The 18,476-nt window shown below is 39.9% G+C and overlaps 1 protein-coding gene across 33 annotated transcripts in view; it reads left to right on the top strand.

The window, feature by feature from the left end:
• The window catches only part of DLG2 (discs large MAGUK scaffold protein 2), a 1,975,849-nt gene that overhangs the window by 1,897,752 nt on the left and 59,621 nt on the right, over positions 1-18,476 (top strand). For all 33 annotated transcript variants that reach the window (XM_072794850.1, XM_072794842.1, XM_072794854.1 and 30 more), the window contains 2 exons: positions 6,758-6,934; positions 16,222-16,297. In XM_072794850.1, the coding sequence (XP_072650951.1) occupies positions 6,758-6,934; positions 16,222-16,297 (253 nt within the window). The remainder of the gene's footprint in view (positions 1-6,757; positions 6,935-16,221; positions 16,298-18,476) is intronic.

The raw sequence follows: 18,476 nt of genomic DNA, 5'->3' as shown, positions 1-18,476 counted from the left end.
AAGTGTAAGAACTTAAAGTCTTAAGTTTTTTAACTGCAAAGTAGAAATAATCATACTTCCATGTCAAGCTATTTACATGGATTCAATAAAATGAAATTATGTAAAACAAAGGAACTTTGCACATGGCCAGCCAATAATAGGCCGTTATTATTCTGAGTATTTATTCTTGTTCCAAAGAATCTTTGACAGGATCATCAAACTAGTGACCTTTGCCTTCTACCTGCCCTCTATGAAATTATCCTCTTTCTTGTCCTCTGTTATTAGTTTTCTATTGCTGCTATGACAAATTACCTTCCTCCGTCTTCAAATCCAGCAATGGCTGCCATGTACTTCTCATGTCACATCTCTCTGATCTATTTTTCTGCCTTTTCTTCCACTTTTAAGGACTCATGTAATTGAATTGGACCCAATCAGTCAAGGATACTCTCCCCATATTAAGATCTTTTATTTTGATCACATCTACAAGTCCCTTTTGCCATAGAAGGTAACATATTCTCAGGTCCTGGAAATTAAGGTGTAGGCATTCTCATAGAGAAGGGGTTAGGGAATTTTTTCCCTACCATATCTTCTTCTTCTTTTTTTTTTTTTTTTTATGATAGTCACACAGAGAGAGAGAGGCAGAGACACAGGCAGAGGGAGAAGCAGGCTCCATGCACCGGGAGCCCGACGTGGGATTCGATGCCGGGTCTCCAGGATCGCGCCCTGGGCCAAAGGCAGGCGCCAAACCGCTGCGCCACCCAGGGCTACCATATCTTCTGTAACCATAAGACATATCAAGCAATTTTTCCAGTCCTTACTGGCATAGTCCTGGGGATTCTCTTCACTCTTGTGATTCTCTGCTATACCAGCCCTAAAGTGATATAGCCAGAACTCCATCCTCTGACCAACACAGAAAACATGTGTGCTATTATGGTCCACGATTATTAAATACTACTAAAGTCTAAGCCTAATAGAAAATGTGGATGGTTTTGATTGGAGACGGTTGCATGTAAAAACAACACAGGGGTTGGTGAAGCAAGTCCACAGGCCTTGGAGGCAGACAGGTCTCGCAGTCAGTCTTGCCATATCACGTGATAGCTGGTGTGCCACTGGACATGTTGTTCAAGTTATGCAAGACTGGATTTCCTCAACTGCATTATAAGGCTAATCCAGGTATTGTGGGGCAGTTGTGAGAACTGTATGTGCACCCTGTAAGCTACTCATGCCTCTCTCCTGACATCCAGTCCATAGTGTCATTATAAATGAGATCACCAAGTCATGGAATCTCTGGAGATGAGGTCTAAACACAACATTCCTTGTCAGGAATGGTAAGCTGAATTCTTCAGCCAGGACCATGGGCTTTTGATTCAGACACATCTATCTATATTTGAATCGCGCTTCTGCTTCTTATTAGTTTTCTTTCACTTCAGTTCTTTGGGTCTCATTTCCTTTACGAGATAAAAAATGTTTACATGGCAAGATTGTTGTCAGAAATCATAACAAAGTGGAATTCTTTTTCTGTGGATGTTGGGCATTTCACATGCATCACCCTATTGTGGTATCTTCGTAACAATCTCTTGATTAATGCCATCATTCTTGGCATTTCATAGTTGAGGGAATGGTCATCTATGGTGGTGACCTCCTCGAGGAGGTTAGGTAACATGCCCCAAATTCACAACTAGGAATGGCAGAGTTGAAACATAAACCCAGGCCTCTTCTCTCTCCAAAGCTTGGCAAATGACCCACATGCTGCCTTGCCTGCCCAATGCATTGAGTGAGATGATAAATACAAAGTCTTTTGCATGTTATGGGGCACTTAATAAGCACAATTTTCATCAGGTGCTCAGGTGTCTCCCAGTCACGCTGCACAACCATGAGGATGAGCAACTGCTTCACTCACCTTCCTAGACCTCCCCAGTTGGCAAAGGGCCATGACATGGTGAAATAAATGCAGGAGGGGCAGGAGGGATGGGAGACACATTGCACTATTCCTCTCTAATTCTACTTGTCTAATGGACTTGTTAAAAGCACCCTGGGTATGAAGTGTGAGTCTTAATGGCATTTTATAAAAGTTGCTGTGATGAATTAGCACATAAAGCAAATTAAAAACAGCTTATCGCTTTTTAAATTAGGTGATGGGGCACTGTAGCATTTTTCCCAGACATGAAGATCCATTAATAGCCAAAGGAGCCAGAAGCTGCTGAAATGTATCAGCTGCTTCTTCTCAGGGACCTGACAAGTCTGAAATCAGTAATCCTAGAGGGGCAGATTGTCCAAGATGAATGAAACTGGGGAAGAGCGTGTTACTGAATCCCTTCTCCAGGGACACCTATCACTGAAGACAGAAGGGGGAAACCTTCCCTCAGAGATTCTTGGGACTAGAATGGAGCACAGTAGATTGAATGTCTAGCCAGGTAGGGACCACTAGAAACAGTCTCTACTCCCCTCCCTTACACATGAGGACACAGGCTTGAGAGAAGCAGGGCTTTTAAAGTTTATCTGAAACATTTCCACAGACCCATATTGAGGATCTTCTATGTGCCCCGTGCTGTACTGTACCCTGAGGGTAGAGAAGTGTTTTAGATGTCTTTATACACAGTCCACAAGACAGCTACTGAGTGGCACAGTTGGGACTCAGATCCCCTGATTCAAGGTCAGCACATTTTTCAGAAAAACAATTGTAATAGTAAGAGTAGCTGCCATTTTTTGAGCACAGCCTGTGCCAGGCTGGTGTTGCAGTACTTTCCGTTTATTATTTCATTGAATCCTCACCACAACTCTTTGAAGTAACTGGTGTGATTATATACCAGCTTTATAATTAAGGAAACTGAAGCCCAGAGAAGCTAAGGAACTTGCTTAAAATCACATGGTTAAAAAGTTGCGAACCCAGGCAGTCCAACCCTAGAGCCTGCCTTCTTGGTGACCACCTGCCAGCTCTCCTGAGGGCTTTCCTCCCTCCACTCCCCACACTTTATATACAGAAGGACCCTGGAGCTAAACCAGAAGTTCAAAGACTCTTAGGATAAAAAATACTAGGACAAGAACTGGGCAGTAAAAGAGCTTTGGGGATTTGGGAGCAGGGGGTCAGGGAAGTGGTCAGCCTTGAAGAGAGATTAAGAGTTCCTGGTACTGCCAAATTGTGAGCACCACCAGAGGACAACAGGCTGAAAAACTGAGCCTTACAATGGAATGTCCAAGAATGTGGATTTAGGAGGCAGACATACCATATTCTAGATATAGTCTCCACCACATGCATACATGTGACCTGGAGCAGGTGCCTTAGTGTCCTGAGCTTCCTTCCCTCATCTGTAAAATGAGGATATTAATTTTTACCTTCAAGTTCTTATGATGTCAAATAAGACAGCGAATACAAAATACCAAGCTATCTAATGTGAGCATAAGTAGTGGTAGCCATCATGGTCATCATCCTTGCTACCTTGTCACCACCTCTCAGACTGAGGTCGGAATGGGGGGCCTGGTGAAGAAGAAAATGAAGAGCATTGCACTAAGACTCCAGATCAGAAGACTCAAGCTCCAGCCTGAGGTTGCCGAAGCTAGACTCTCCATCTATAAAAAGGGGGTATAGTACTATATCCATCATACCTTCTTTGTCAGAATGCATTGAGTCACAAATGAGGTAGTGTAAGTGAAAATGATTTGCAATCTATAGACCTTCAGGACAGCTCCCAGGGTCAATGATTCACTAGCAGACTTCACAGGACTCAGCATAGTCATACTCAGGACTATGACTTATTATTGCAAGAGGACACAAAGCAAAATTAGCAAAGGGAAAGGAACTGGGGACAAAATCCAGAAGAAACTGGGCAAAAGCCTCCCAAGAGTCTTCTCTTAGTGGAGTCACATGGGACATGCCTAATTCCTCCAGCAACAAATTGTGACACCAGGTGTAAAATATTGTCTACAAGGGAAGGGTTCAGGGTGACCCAGTCACCTCACCCTGACTCCCCCACTGAGAACTCACCCAGTCTGTAGAAGGATCTTGCACCTGCTCCAGGCTGCCCCACCTTGACTTCTGCCACCCATGTGACCTTGAGGCAATCCTTGGGCCCTGCGAACCTGGAGTATCCTTATCGGTCTCACGGGAGTTGGGTGATGCCAGCCTATTTTTGGGGAAGCCTGAGATGCCATTCCTGTAATTCCTGCCCCAGCTCTGCTCTCATTCTGCCCAAGGCTCCCCATTGCCCTCTCCATAAAATCAGCTGGACCCCATTAGGGTCCAGGGTTTTTACTGGGGGCTGATCATGTAGTCCCCTTCTGCCTGGCCTATACCACAATTCCAGACTCAAAGAAGAAAAGTAAATGATGGGCAGCCCCGATGGCTGAGCAGTTTAGTGCCGCCTTCAGCCCAGGGAGTGATCTTGGGGACCCTGGATCGAATCCCATGTCGGGCTCCCTGCATGGAGCCTGCTTCTCCCTCTGCCTGTGTCTCTGCCTCTCTCTCTCTCTCTCTCTCATGAATAAATAAATAAAATCTTTAAAAAAAAAAAAAAAAGAAGAAGAATAGTAAATGTTCAGTTTGAATGTTGTTTATACAAACAGTTTATGTGCGGTGAGCCATTCTTAATAGGAAATAGTGAGAAGCTTCCCAAAATCTAATTTCCCAAATCTCAGCTAAGAGCCACCCTCGCAGACTGGTCTTTTTAAGGATAGCAATCTCAAGCTTGCTATGTTAACTCTTTTTTGCACAGAGTAGAATTTATAGAAAAGATTTTTATGAATATCCACTCACAGGGGAAAGGCAAGATAATAATGATAATTCATACTTATTGATTGTCACTATGTGCTGGGCATTGTTGTACATGCTTAATTTTATATGTTTTACCATATATAACATTTCATCCATACAACAATTTCATAATGGGGGTACTATTATCATTGTTATGTGAGGAATCTGAGGCCTAAGAAAATTAAAGTAGCTTGCATGGATAACCAGCTATATGACTGGCCAAGAAGTAGTAGAATCAGGAAATGACCCTAACAGTGTGACCCAGGAGTCTATATACTTAACCACTATGCTCCAGTTGCTACACGGCCCCAACCATGAGCTGGGTGCCTCACATGTCTTATTAATGTCCACAGCAGCTCCGTGTGAAAGTAGTTATTGGACTAATTTTGCATTACAAAAACCCATGGCTCCGGAGTGCTAATTAATTTATGTCACATCACCCAGCCAGAGCAGTAACAGCGTTAGAAGTGGGCCTCTGCCCCCCTCAGCCCCTTTTTGCCTGGGTGAAGCTTTGCCAAAGTCTTCCGTAGGGAAGATGCAGATGGTAGAGGTGGAAGTGAGTCATTCTGGGAGCTTAGACCAAGAAACTCTCCCCCAATTCCATTACTCAGGGACAGAGTTAATGGAAGAAGGAGATGTGTTGCAAGTAATTCAAATTTTCCTACAATATTTGAGAGCTCTACATGCTGTCTTCAGCTCTTTTTGGTTGCCATGACAGCAGATGTGACATTTCTTTCATGAGGAAAAAATAAAAAAGAAGAAAGGAAAAGAACCGTATTTGGTCTTCAGTGATCTTAAAAAAATCTTTTCCCCAGATCTATCTAGTTTTGCTTGCATAGTAGTTACTACATTCTAAGGCAACTGTCAGAATGGAATCAAAAAAAAAGGGAATAAGCAGGGAGATGGCAAAACCTGCTTCTCCTGAGAAATCGTATGCCGTACGTGGTGGTGTGTGAGCGACACAGGAGGAGCCAGGCAATAGAAGATTTTGAGACAAATTGTCAGTTGCTTAAGGCAACACCTACCTACTAAGGTCTTGGGCATCATTTATTTCACTTTTGTTTGCAATTCCCTCACTCCACCAATTCATACATGTTACAGTATGTTAGGCTTAGCAAAGGCTCAGCATGTGCTCTTTAAGGAGGGAAAAATGGTACATAAAGCCAGAATTACAGTTCAGAGTGATGAGTGCAATGCTGAAGTAGGCTTAGCATTCATTCTCTGGAAGCGAAAAGATTTGTCTTATCCATATAATTTTGATCTATCTATAAACACACACACAAACGTAGGTGTAATCGCATTTTTTCATGATTACATTTTGAGCACTTACTCGTGTCATTAGATTAACCTCTGCAACCTTTCAATTTATTTTATTTTTATTTATGTTTTTGTGGTTTTAATTAGCATTTTGTTTTTTTAATTGAGTTCTAGTATAATTAATATACAGTGTTCTATTAGTTTCAGACATACAATGTAGTGTCAACCTCAGTAATGGTCCCATAGTCCAGTGAGTGGAAACAGGACAGTTCCCTGTGGATAGCATTTAAGTTATTACCATTTTTCCCGGTCACAAAGGAAAGAGTTGTACAGACTGATACATCTGAGAGGATTTGTTCATAACACAAAATGCTCCATTCGGAAAGATGGCCATGTTATTCTTCATTATTTCCTTCTTTTTAGTAACTTTTAAAATTTGATTGTAGTAGGAGGGAAACAAAATCTCAGACCAAACTGCCTTTGCCACATCTCCCATTATCACCTTGCCACATATGGTGATCTCCACGAAAAGAAGCAGTACCCCAGTTTTAGGGGTCCAGAGGCTGCCCCTGCAGCCTTCACAGAGAGGCAGGAACTAATGCTGATTTGTGACTGCCATAGTAGGAATGTGGACTGCAATCCTGGGAGTCAGTTCTGGGAGCTGGTATTAAATGGATGAAGGATTCTCAGGGCAAGAGTGGGTAATCAAAATGGTGAATTTCAAATCTGTGCTGCAGAGGTTCCTAACGATGTTCTCTCTTGTCGTTTCTACAGAGCCATGTTTGACTATGACAAGAGCAAGGACAGTGGGCTGCCAAGTCAAGGACTTAGTTTTAAGTATGGAGATATTCTCCATGTTATCAACGCCTCTGATGATGAGTGGTGGCAAGCCAGGAGAGTCACGCTGGAGGGGGACAGTGAGGAGATGGGGGTCATCCCCAGCAAACGGAGGTAAAAATGCTTTTTCTATTTCATAGTGCTTGCTTTTTAGCTATCTAGGGAGTGGATATGAGGGAGATGAAGATATGACAAACTGTTCACAGAATAACCATTTGAGTGGGATAGTCAATCTGCAGGAAAATTGTCAGTGGTGACAGGTGACATGAGTTAAATATTCTCACTCTTCTCATATTAGGGTTTTGCCAAAACTGATGACTGTGATAAGGCATAAAGAAAGAAAGGAAATCTGCTTACACTGCCTTCCTAAAATGTATACCAGCATCCACATGTTCAAGATTATCTTAGCACATATGCTGACTTACACACTCAGGTGTTACTCCAGAGGTTCAGATTTGCAAGACAACTTTACAGAAAGGTCAGGTGAAGGCCAAATAAAGTATAATTTATGAAGCAAAGTTCCTTTCTATGTATTATGTTCAAATATTGACGGGGGAGAAACCTAAAAACCTTCATACAAATTCAGATGCTTAGGATATGAGCTGTCAAATAATCTGGTGAGGTCTAAGATTGGGTTAATAATTGTATTTTACTGTTTCCGTTACTCCTGTTCCCTACCCACCCCGCAACTCCCACCTTCACTCGATCAGATATTTAGTTCTATATGTGTTTCCGGAGTCAAGACTACTGTGCTCTTTCTCTTCTAAACATTTCTTCAGCTATGCTTTCACAAGGCAGAAATAACTTTGGAACAGCCAACTCCCTCATGGGACCCAGCAGCTTCTAGTCATCATGACCAGGGAGGAACTTTTCTACCCGTGAATCTCTTTTTGGCACCAAGATATTGTCCATGAAATAAATTTGTCTGTAACCCAGTAAAGAGATATGGTTCTGAAATTAAAGCCAGGAATAGTGTTTCCTCAAGGCAGTCATCAACTTTTCTCAAGCTGCAGGTTTCTCAAGGGCTTTCTTCCTCATATCCAAATACCCCAAAAACCTCTATAAAGAGTCCTCAGTGAAGTTAAGCACCCTAGTGCTCAAAGCAACCCAGCAGGTGAGCTAGCCTAAACCATAGTAGGAAGAGGTCAGTTATGCCCAAGAATGACTCCGTGGAGTGCTGGCACCCCAGAGAAGCTGGTCTCCCATCCTTCTCTGTCTTTGGCCATACAGCCCGGGGCAAAATGTGGGAAGACGACAGCAGGCTGACTGTCACACAGCTGCTCCATCATGGTTAGTGGAGAGGAGCCATGAAGAAGCCACTGAAACTCCAAAGAACCTCCCTGCCTCCCGTACCCCTGTCTGGGAGTCTCCTACCACCGGACAGTTCTCTGGGTCACTTTCATTAAACCTCTGGGCTCCAGAATAGTTGGCTGAAATGGTTTTGAGTGGACATTCTAAGTTTGCGCTATGGCTTGTAGGGTTTTCTCAAAGGATGTATATTCAAAGCAGTGTCTCTCAGTACTAGTTTGTATTCTGTTTTTCCATTTACTTAAAAAAAAAAAGTCAAGGCAACGTGCATTTTGGTTTGCTTCGATTTAATTCATCAGAACTCTCTGAGCTGCTGCTCTATAGAAGAAAGAGCTGTCTTACTGAATATGGCCCCAAGGATAGAAATGGAATAGAGGGAAAAAAGCTATGTGGGAATAGATTTCAGCTCATTTTAAAGAAATTGTTGTACTAGTCGGAGCTGTGTAGAAATGGTATGGATTACGTGGGAAGACAGTGAACCACAATAGTGGTTTTCATACCAGGGAGCATTATAAAAGCAGAAGTGCCCGCTCCCTCCCTCTCTGACTCCCTCCTCTGTGTGTGCATGTATGTATGTGTGTGTGCACACACATGCACACACGTACATACACACACAAATATTCTAATGCAGTCCATCTGGAGTTGGTCTTGGAAATCTGTATCTGTTTATTAATCCCTCTAGGTGATTCTGATAATAGAAGGTCTGGTGTCAGGAAATATAATAAAAGGGATTCAAGCTTTGGATAGAGAGTTAAACTATACAATTTTTCAGACCCTTTCCAACCCAGAGGTTCTGTGATTCTAACCAGTCTTGTCAATAGCCCTTCATTTGTTCAATGATACTTTATTTTTCCCCCCAAGGAACATTCTCAATGCTATTCCTCTTGAGACAATTTTCCACCTGCTGGTGGTCGTTCTTAAGTTGTCTCTTTCCTATTTTGGATAAAAACCATCTTAACAACCATACTACAGCTAGCCTGAAAAATAGGTTTGTCTAGTGACTTTAATGTTGATATTTATTTGCATTCTATCTCATGAATGTTATAGTAGCTTTCCCCTGTGTGTGTGTGTGTGTGTGGGAGAGAGAGAGAGAGAGAGAGAGAGAGAGAGAGAGTTTATGGCTATAAATGAATTTCTGGCCACTTTTTCCCTTAGGATTTTAATCCTTTCAGGAAATGCTATCATTATTGTTTTATATGTTTATAAAAGTAACACATTTCATTATAAGAAAGTGAGAAATTTTTTAGAAGTATAAAAAAGAAACAAAAATCATTTATATTCCTACCCCACAAAGAATTCTTATGCAAGGCTTCCTCATTTCACACTACATTTAGCATCTTACAACTACAGCTCAGAATAAGTGGGAGCTGGTAAAACATGGTTTACTATTATATTGGGGTTAAATTTTTCAATCTTTAATTCCTTGCTAGCCTCTTTTCTGAGTATAGTTCAGTGAGTGGAGCTGGTCTGGGAAAATCTCAAACTGAGTAACATGAGGGCATGACTTTACCTTTTACAAATATGTTTCTCTATTGATTCCATTTAATCATCCCAACAAAACCATGATGGAGAGTGTGAAAATGATTTCTATCCTTTTTTTAAGATAATGAAGAAATTTTATTTAGCAAAACATTCCTAGAGCATGCTAGATGCTGTTCTAAGCCCTTTACAATGTACTTATTTAAACCTCATTAAACCCTGTGAGAGATATTATAATTATGCCCATTTTACATTTCAGGAGATTGAGGCTAGAGAGGTTAATTAACTTGGCCTGAAATTGCCCAACTACTAAGTGGCAGAACTGGGATTTGAATTCAGGCTACAGAATTGATGCTGTTTTTTTATTTTAAAGGGGGGGGGGCACACAGAGAGAGGGAGAGAGAGAATCTTACCCAGGCTCCACACCTAGCACAGAGCCCAACACGAGACTCCATTGCATGACTCTGAGATCATGACCTGAGCCAAAATCAAGAGTTGGATGCTTAACCAACTGAGTCACAGCCACTCCAACAAAATTGGTACTCTCAATGTATATGCAGTCCTTCCTCCTAAAGTTAAAAAATAAGACTTAACAAAATTTAATTTAGCAAGCATTTTTTGAGCAGTGTCTGTGTGCCAGGCACTTTCATTGGGTCACTGGAGCCCAACTGGAGTCACATGTTTGTGGACTAAACATGCACCTAAGACACAGCTACACTGTGATTAGGTTAATGAGGGCTCTTTGTAACTAGAGGTGCTATCCTAATCAACTTGGGCTGCCCTAACAAAATGCAATAGACTGGGTGATTTAAACAATAGACATTCATTTCTCACAGATCTGAAGGCTAGAGAGTCCAATTTCAAATTTCAAATTTCAAAGCACTGGCTATTTGGGTTCCCAGTGAGGGCCCTCTTCCTGGTTTGTGGATAGTCTTCTTGCTGTACCCTCACATGGCTAACAGGAAGATCATTTCTCTCTTCTTATAAGGGCACTAATCCCATTCATGAGGGCTCCACCCTCCTCACCTCATTGTCTCTCAAAGGCCCCACCTCCAGATACCATCACATTGGGGATTAGAGCTTCAACACAGAAATTTGGGACCAATACATTCAGTCCATAGCAAGGGTCAAGGAATGTGAAAGGACAGCAGATAGGCACAAATTCCATCTGACATAGAACCAGTCGTGTATTGTGTCAGGTGCTTTCAAATACACGATTTCATTTCATCTTCACAAAAGCCTCATGAGGAAGCTGAAGTCCAAGAAGTCAAGTAATTTGCCCAAGGATTCACAACCACCTACCCTGGCTGAACCCAAGTCTCTCTGATAGCAAGACCACATGACTTTCCACTACATGCTAGAATTGTCTGTTAGGAGTTCTTAATACTCCTGTGCTATGGTTAGCACAGATAATGTGCTAAACCATTTTTTAAATTATCTTATTTAACATTCACTTTGACTTTTTGACTTTTGTGTCACTACTCTAAGTTCACCAACATAAATCATAAGATCCTAAGAGACTGAATGACCTACCCTAAGTCACAGAGCTAGTAAGTGACAGATGCAGGATTCAAACCCAGACTTGTATGATTTCAAAACCTGAGCTCATAGTACAGAATCACTGTTTCCTGAGACGATGTAGTTTTGTGACTGGCCAAAATATGATTTGTTCCACAGTGTCTTAATCTAAGTCTTTATTCATTGCTTCATAGTGATGGCCACCTGGGTTCTCAGATGACAAGTTTGTAGCTAGCATTGCCTTAAGGTTTATTCACCTACCCTTAGCAGAGAGCCTGTGGCCAGTCACATGGATGGCATTTCCACCCTTGTAGAGCCCCGGGACAGGAACACCCAGCATCAAATGATGCTCCCATCATCCAGTGCTCCAAGCCTGACCTCATTGTGTGTTTGGCCAGAACCTGAAAATGCCAGATGGGAAATGGGTGAGAGGGTAGAGGGAGACAGTTGGGCTCATTGAAGCATGACCATTTGGTTCTCCCTAGAGATGCTAGCTGTCAGAATTGATTGCTCAGATTTTGCGATCCAGTTTATATTTTCAGTATTTTGGTCAGTGACCAAGCTAGGGTGGAGAGGATTATTTCTGCTTAAATAATCTAATTAATTGCTTGCCTCTTGAGTGTGAGAGAAGTAAGGCAGTACTTCTCATTTTGATTCAGTCTTTCTATACAGGTGGTCTACCATTTCCTTAGGTGTAAAGATCTGTGGGCTTTAATATTATCTATTTCTGCCAAAGGAGTCTACTTAGTAATATAATTAGAGAAGGTGATGCTCAACTTTATGTAGATTCTTACCAAGTGAAAAAGTCAAGAATTGGTAAATAACTTTGGCTGAAAACAGTTTGAGGGCAAGTCACTTAACTTTTTTTTTTAAGTCACTTAACTCTTGAGTCTCAATTTTCACATCCATGTCAAGAACGCTCCTTGAGGGTTTAATCATGTATTTGTTCATTCATTCACTTATTCAACAAAGATTCATTAAGCCCCTACTATATGCCCAGCTCCATCTTAAGCCCTGGATCATTGTGCAGTATAGTTAATATACACAAAGTGCTTACTTAGTACAACATCAAATACTTTGTGCATACTCAACTGATGGGGGCTTTCCTTTCTTCGTATTTGAGATTTTAGTGCTTAAAAGAAAACAGCATTATTTAGAGCCCTATTTCCCAGCCCTGACTCTCATTTGAACAATAAGCTAACCACCTGCATCCCAAGAAGCACTAGAAGAGAGGAAGGGACTGAGGTATGTAGGAGAAAACATAAGCTACAGCCACCTACCACTGAGAGAGGTAATCAGTGTGGGCCTCTGGGATGGGAAATCAAAACTATGATGGGGGTGTACTGAATGCAAAAAGACTGCCAAGGAGAGAAATTAATTCAATATTTATGATGTAATTCAATATTTATAATGATGCATATAATCATGTAGCTAACCTAAATTTCAGCATTAAAGTTTATTCTAAATTTTAAAGCCCAGGGGTGCCTAGATGGCTCAGTTGGTTAAACATCTGACTCTTGATTTCAGCTCAGGTCATGACCTCAGGGTCATGAGCCGAGCCCTGCATCAGGCTCCACACTGGGCATGGAGTCTATTTAGGATTCTCTCTCTCTTCCTTTCCCTCTTCCCCTTTCCTGTCCCCCTGCACTCACACTCTTAAAAATAACAATAATAATTTAAAGCCCAGCCTGTTATGGTTATGGTGTTATGTAAGTGATTATATACTTGCATTTGGTTATGGTTTATTTAATTCAGGACATTTGGGATATTGGGATACAAGGGAAAAGTTTGGTTATCATTTGTGAAAAATTTAATACAGATTTCTGAAGATCAGTGTTGGCCTTAAAACTGTGTATGACTCATCCACAATCTCAGTTGTGTTGAGAATTCCCATTGCAGAAGGCATACATGGAAGATCCTTGAATGCTCTTTCCCAAACTGACTAGATGTGAACAGAAACTCAAGTTATCTTTTAGCAGATGTTTGTTCAGGCCCTATTTCTACCACTTTTGAAACTTGGCAAGCTTCAAGTCTTGGCTTTCCCAACTATAAAATGGGATCGATAATATCTACATCACTTGGTTATTGTGAGAGCCAAATGAAAGGATATAAATGAAAAGGAATTTTTCACTAATAATTATGTTAAAACTTCAGCCAACACTTATATTATCATCATTATTGTTAGTGAAACTTCCAACCCCAATAGAAAGCAAAACTTTCCAACTTCCTCATGAGCTCAAACCATGCCACCTACAGTAGCACTTTAAAATTGTTTTTTTTCCTATTGCCTCTTTGAAGATTAATAAACCATAGCAAATAATAGCGGGGTGTGTGTGTGTGTGTGTGTGTGTGTGTCCATCTAAACATTCCTTGCAATCTTTTTAAAATTTAAGAGATGAACCACTGGGGATCCCTGGGTGGCTCAGCGGTTTAGCACCTGCCTTTGGCCCAGGGCGCAATTCTGGAGTCCTGGGATGGAGTCCCATTTCGGGCTCCCTGCATGGAGCCTGCTTCTCTCTCTGCCTGGGTCTCTGCCTCTCTCTCTCTCTCTCTCTCTCTCTATCATGAATAAATAAATAAAAATTTTTAAAAAAATAAGAGATGAACCACTAAAGACGGCCTAATAGGGACATTTCTTAAGAAATCTGAAAAGGGTGAGTGTGGAAACCTGGAAGCAAAAATTAGAATGCTCTTTCCAAACAGTTCTTAGAATCCTGACTTCAGCCTAATATATGTTTGGAGCCCTATGAGTTCTGTGAGTTCATGCAGAATTTTTTGCACAGCCAGATCAAATAGCCATGTATCTCCGCATGTCATTTTGGCATCATCTAATGTACGAGTGTTTCCCATAATTGGCCTGGCTAATGCAAAGAAGCCAGGATAAAGTCAGGGCTGTAAGAACAGTTTTAGAAGGATCCAGAGAGATGAATATGAATTAACATTTGCACTTGGATTAAAACTGAGAAAAGCTGAAGTCTCTTAGAACAGGCATTTTCTCAGTGAGCATTTTTCCACTTGGCAGCTGACCTTATCTGAAAGCTTCCTTGAGCTCTTCCCAACTGTTGTATGTCGGGTACAAGTAGAAACTCTCACTGGAACATATTGCTTTAATATCGGAGGTTAGATATAAAAATTTTTGTTCAGCTGTTTCTACTCAAATATTCTCCTCTCACACTGAAATATATTCTGAACTCTGTTCTGTAACTATAGAAACCCTAATCTTCACTCTGTTCCAGCTGGGAACACAAAAGAGCTCTCAGTTAAAAAGCAATATGTTGTTAATTATTGATCTATGAATAGCTTAGATTTTATAAACCATTAATTTCTGTAGATTCAGGGCTTTTCTTCTCTCTTTTCCCATTTTTGAAATCAGAGTTAGCCATATTGAGGCAAAAAGTCAAGTTAAAACAATGCCTCAAAGATCATTTTAGTTACCAGTGGTTTATTGAGGACTTGGTACAGTATACTGTGCAGTGATATGTGGGTTTGCCCTCAAGGAACAGACAGCTTTGTATGTGCACTGAGAAAATAAACACAAGGACACAAGAGATAATACCAACATGAAGATACAAATCAGTACTGTTGTGACTTAAAGGAAGGAGTGAGTGATCATGTCTAACTGAAGAGGCTTAAACCAAAAAAAAAGAAAAAAAAAAAAGAAGAAAAGAAAAGAAAGGAGAAGAAAAAAGAAATCGAGGAGATACCTAACTTCTCTTTACCTCTTTTTCAACCCCATCCCCCATCTATCTTCCTCCTCCACCAGGATTAATTATTTAAAATACTAATCTGTTTGATCACTTCTCTGCTTTATATCCTCTAATAACTTATGAGGATTCCCCAAAGAAAAAGCCCAAATCCTTAGTGTGGATGGATCTCTTTTATAAGGAGGCCCCACCACCCACCTCGCTGTTTCACATCCCATCCTGTATATACCCAATACCAGAATCTTCCTGCAATCATTATCTTGCTTATATCCCCAGGTCATGGTATGCATTGTTCCTCCTGTCTGGGAAACTCTCCCTAAACTTTTACTATTGACAAGCTCTTTCTTACTCTTCAAATTTCACATAGATTGACACCTCTTCCAAGAAGCCCACCCCAATGCTTTCTACCCCTCCTTCTCACCCTCCAGTAAGATAGATGCCCCACCCCCAACCCCACCGATTGCTCTCAGCAATCTTACTGTGCAACATTATCAGTCTCTATGTCTCTATTTCTACCAGGAGCACATTACTGTGTGTTTATTGCCGTCATGCTTTTTAATTTTTTTTCTTTGTCCCCCAGCTCATTGTTTGATATGTGGTAGGCACTCGATGAGTGTTTCATGAATGAATGAAGTGTCAGGTACGATGATAAAAATTGCAGCGATGACAGGAAAACAGCACTGGGGAAAAGGAAAAAATTCAAGATTACCTATAATCTTGAATTTATGTTTGGTTTTAAGGTGAAGGTAAATACCCTAGTGTTCCTAAAGGGAGGGGAAGAAAAAGGAAACAGAAAGAAAAGAGTAGGAGAGATGAAGTGTGCAGAGGGGAGCAGAGGAGAATAGAAAAGTTTATGTAATCTTCACTTTAGATGTTCATCTCTGTGCACTGTGATTTCTTATAATAGATTTTTAGTTGTTGTTTTTTTCAGGCGTTTAAGTAACAAATATTAGTTTTTCTCCCTCCTCGTTTCTTCTAATCACTGTGACTCTCCTTACATATAACACAGAAGTTTCAAGGGATATGTTAACCTCTTAGAGACAATATACCAAGACTTTTTATATTGAACAAAGGAACAGAAATACTTTAGAATACATGTATTTGAGCTGTAGAATAAGAGGTATTTTTCATTTAATAAGGAACTAACTCAAGGCGCTTAGATGGCTCAGTCAGTTAAGCATCTATCTTCGGCTCAGGTCATGATCCCAGAGACCTGGGACCAGCCCCCCATAAGGCTCTCTGCTCAGTGGGAAGTCTGCTTCTCCCTCTGCCTCTGCTGCTCCACCTGCTTGTTCTCTCTCTGTCAAATAAATTAAATCTTTAAAACAAATAGGGAACTTACTCATAAATGCCTTGCCATGTGATCAGCTCTTTATTTTCAATTTTCTTTAGGGTGGAAAGAAAGGAACGTGCCCGGTTGAAGACAGTGAAGTTTAATGCGAAACCTGGAGTGATTGATTCAAAAGGGGTAGGTACAAAATAATCGAAATATTAAGTTCTCTCAGCTGCCATGAGTTTAAGCGTAATTAACATTTAGGCTTTCAGTAGCAAAGAAATTATGGAGCTACCAGACAGTAGAGAACTGTTATAAATGTACTGCTAAAAGTAATAATGTATTCTCTGATGAAGTAGATTTGTGGTAAATATATTAAATAATGGGGGTAAAGCTGCCAGTGGTCCACAGAAATGATATGTTGATGAAACTGATGTAGTGATTAGACTGAAGGAGCAAAGAGATAGTTTAGTGTTTTCATTTACCTTTTTCTTTTAAATTGTTTTAAAAGGATAGATTTCATGAAAGATACCTACCTGCTCTTCACAAACATGTGTAGTCTGTTGCACATTTTAAAGCTAAGATAGTGGTCATGGAAATATATATATATAATATATATATATTTCATATATATATGGATCATCTAAGTGAATACATGGATTGTTGTGACAGACATAGAAGAGAATTAACAAGTGAAATTTAATCATCGAAATTAAAGCATTATATGCACATGTATCTATTTTAATAATAACCTTAGTGAGAGAAAATTCATGCAATTAACTAATTTAAAGTATACCATCTGGAAATTTTTAATATATTTAGTTAGACAATCATCACTACAATCACATTTGATTACTTCATAAAGAATCCCTAAAGTAGTTACTTCCCAATGGCCCCACAACCTCATCCTCACCTCTACCCTACCCAGCCCTAGGCAACTACTAATCTATTTTATCTATAGATTTGCCTATTCTGGATATTTTATATAAATGGAATTATATACCATGTGGTCTTCTGTGACTGCTCCTTCCTTTTAGTTCACAGTAATGTTCTCATGCACAGATATTGTAGCATGTATAAGTACTTTATTTCTTTTCATTACCAAATAATATCTCATTGTAAGGATATATCTCATTTAGTGTATCTATTCATCAGTTAATGGACATCTGGGTTCTTTCCATTTTTTGGATTATTTTGCAGTGAACATTTGTGTTACATTTTTGTGTGGACAAATATTCTTACTTCCATTGGGTATGGAGTGGAATTTCTGGGTTTTATAAAAACTGTAGGTTTAACATTTTGAGGAACTTCCAGACTGTTTTCCAAGATGGTTGTACCTGTTTATATTCCCATCAGTATATGAGGGTTCCAATGTCTCCACATTCTCACCGACACTTGTTATATGTCCTTCTGCTTATTTGGTCCAAAGTGGTATCTCATTGTGGTCATGATTTGCATTTCCCTAATGACTATTGGTGTTGAGCATTTTTTCGTGTGCTAATTAGCCATTTCTATACTCTCTTTGGAGAAATGTCTATTCAGATCCTTTGCTCATGTTTAAATTGGTTTTGTTGTTGTTGAGTTGTAGAAATTCTTTATATATTCTGGATATCAATCTCTCATCAAATGTATGCTTTCCAATTATTTCTCATTCTGTAAGTTGTCTTTTCACTCTCTTGCTAGTGTCCTTTGGTGTACAGAAGTTTTTAATTTTGATAAAGTCCAATTTACGTATTTTTTCTTTTGTTACTTGTGTTTTTGGTATCATATAAAAGAAACTATCATATAAAAGAACCTAATCCAAGGTCATGAACATTTACATCCATATATTCTTCTAAGAATTTTATAGTTTTAGTTCTTACATTTGGGTGTTTGATCCATTTTGATTTAGTTTTTTGTATACAATATGAGGTAGGATTCCAATTTTTTTTTTCATGTGAATTACCTTTTCAGTTTCATTTTTGTTTTGTTCACTTCAAATGTATAGAAATGTAATTATTCTGTATATAAATCATATTCTTCTACCTTGCTGAACCTATTTATTAGTTCTAATAGGTTTTTTTGGTAGATTCCTCAGCACTTTCTATATACATATGTAGATTATGCCATATGTAAAAGAAAGTTTTACTTCTTTCTTTTCAACCTAGATGACTTTTATTTTTTTGTCATGCCTGATTGCCCTGGCTAGAACCTCTGGATCAATGTTGGATAGAAGAGGCAAGGGCAGTCATCCTTGCCTTATTCCTGACCTTAAGGGGAAAGCATTCAATCTTTTTTAATATGATGTCAGCTGTGGCTTGTACAGCTTTTAACATCTATTTTTAAGTGACAAAACAAGTATCTCATTGCTGTATTGTAAAATACTGCCCCCTAC

Source organism: Canis lupus, chromosome 23 (assembly GCF_048164855.1).
Source record: "Canis lupus baileyi chromosome 23, mCanLup2.hap1, whole genome shotgun sequence".
NCBI classification, from domain to species: Eukaryota; Metazoa; Chordata; class Mammalia; order Carnivora; family Canidae; genus Canis; species Canis lupus.
This window is presented reverse-complemented; position numbering and strand designations above follow the sequence as displayed.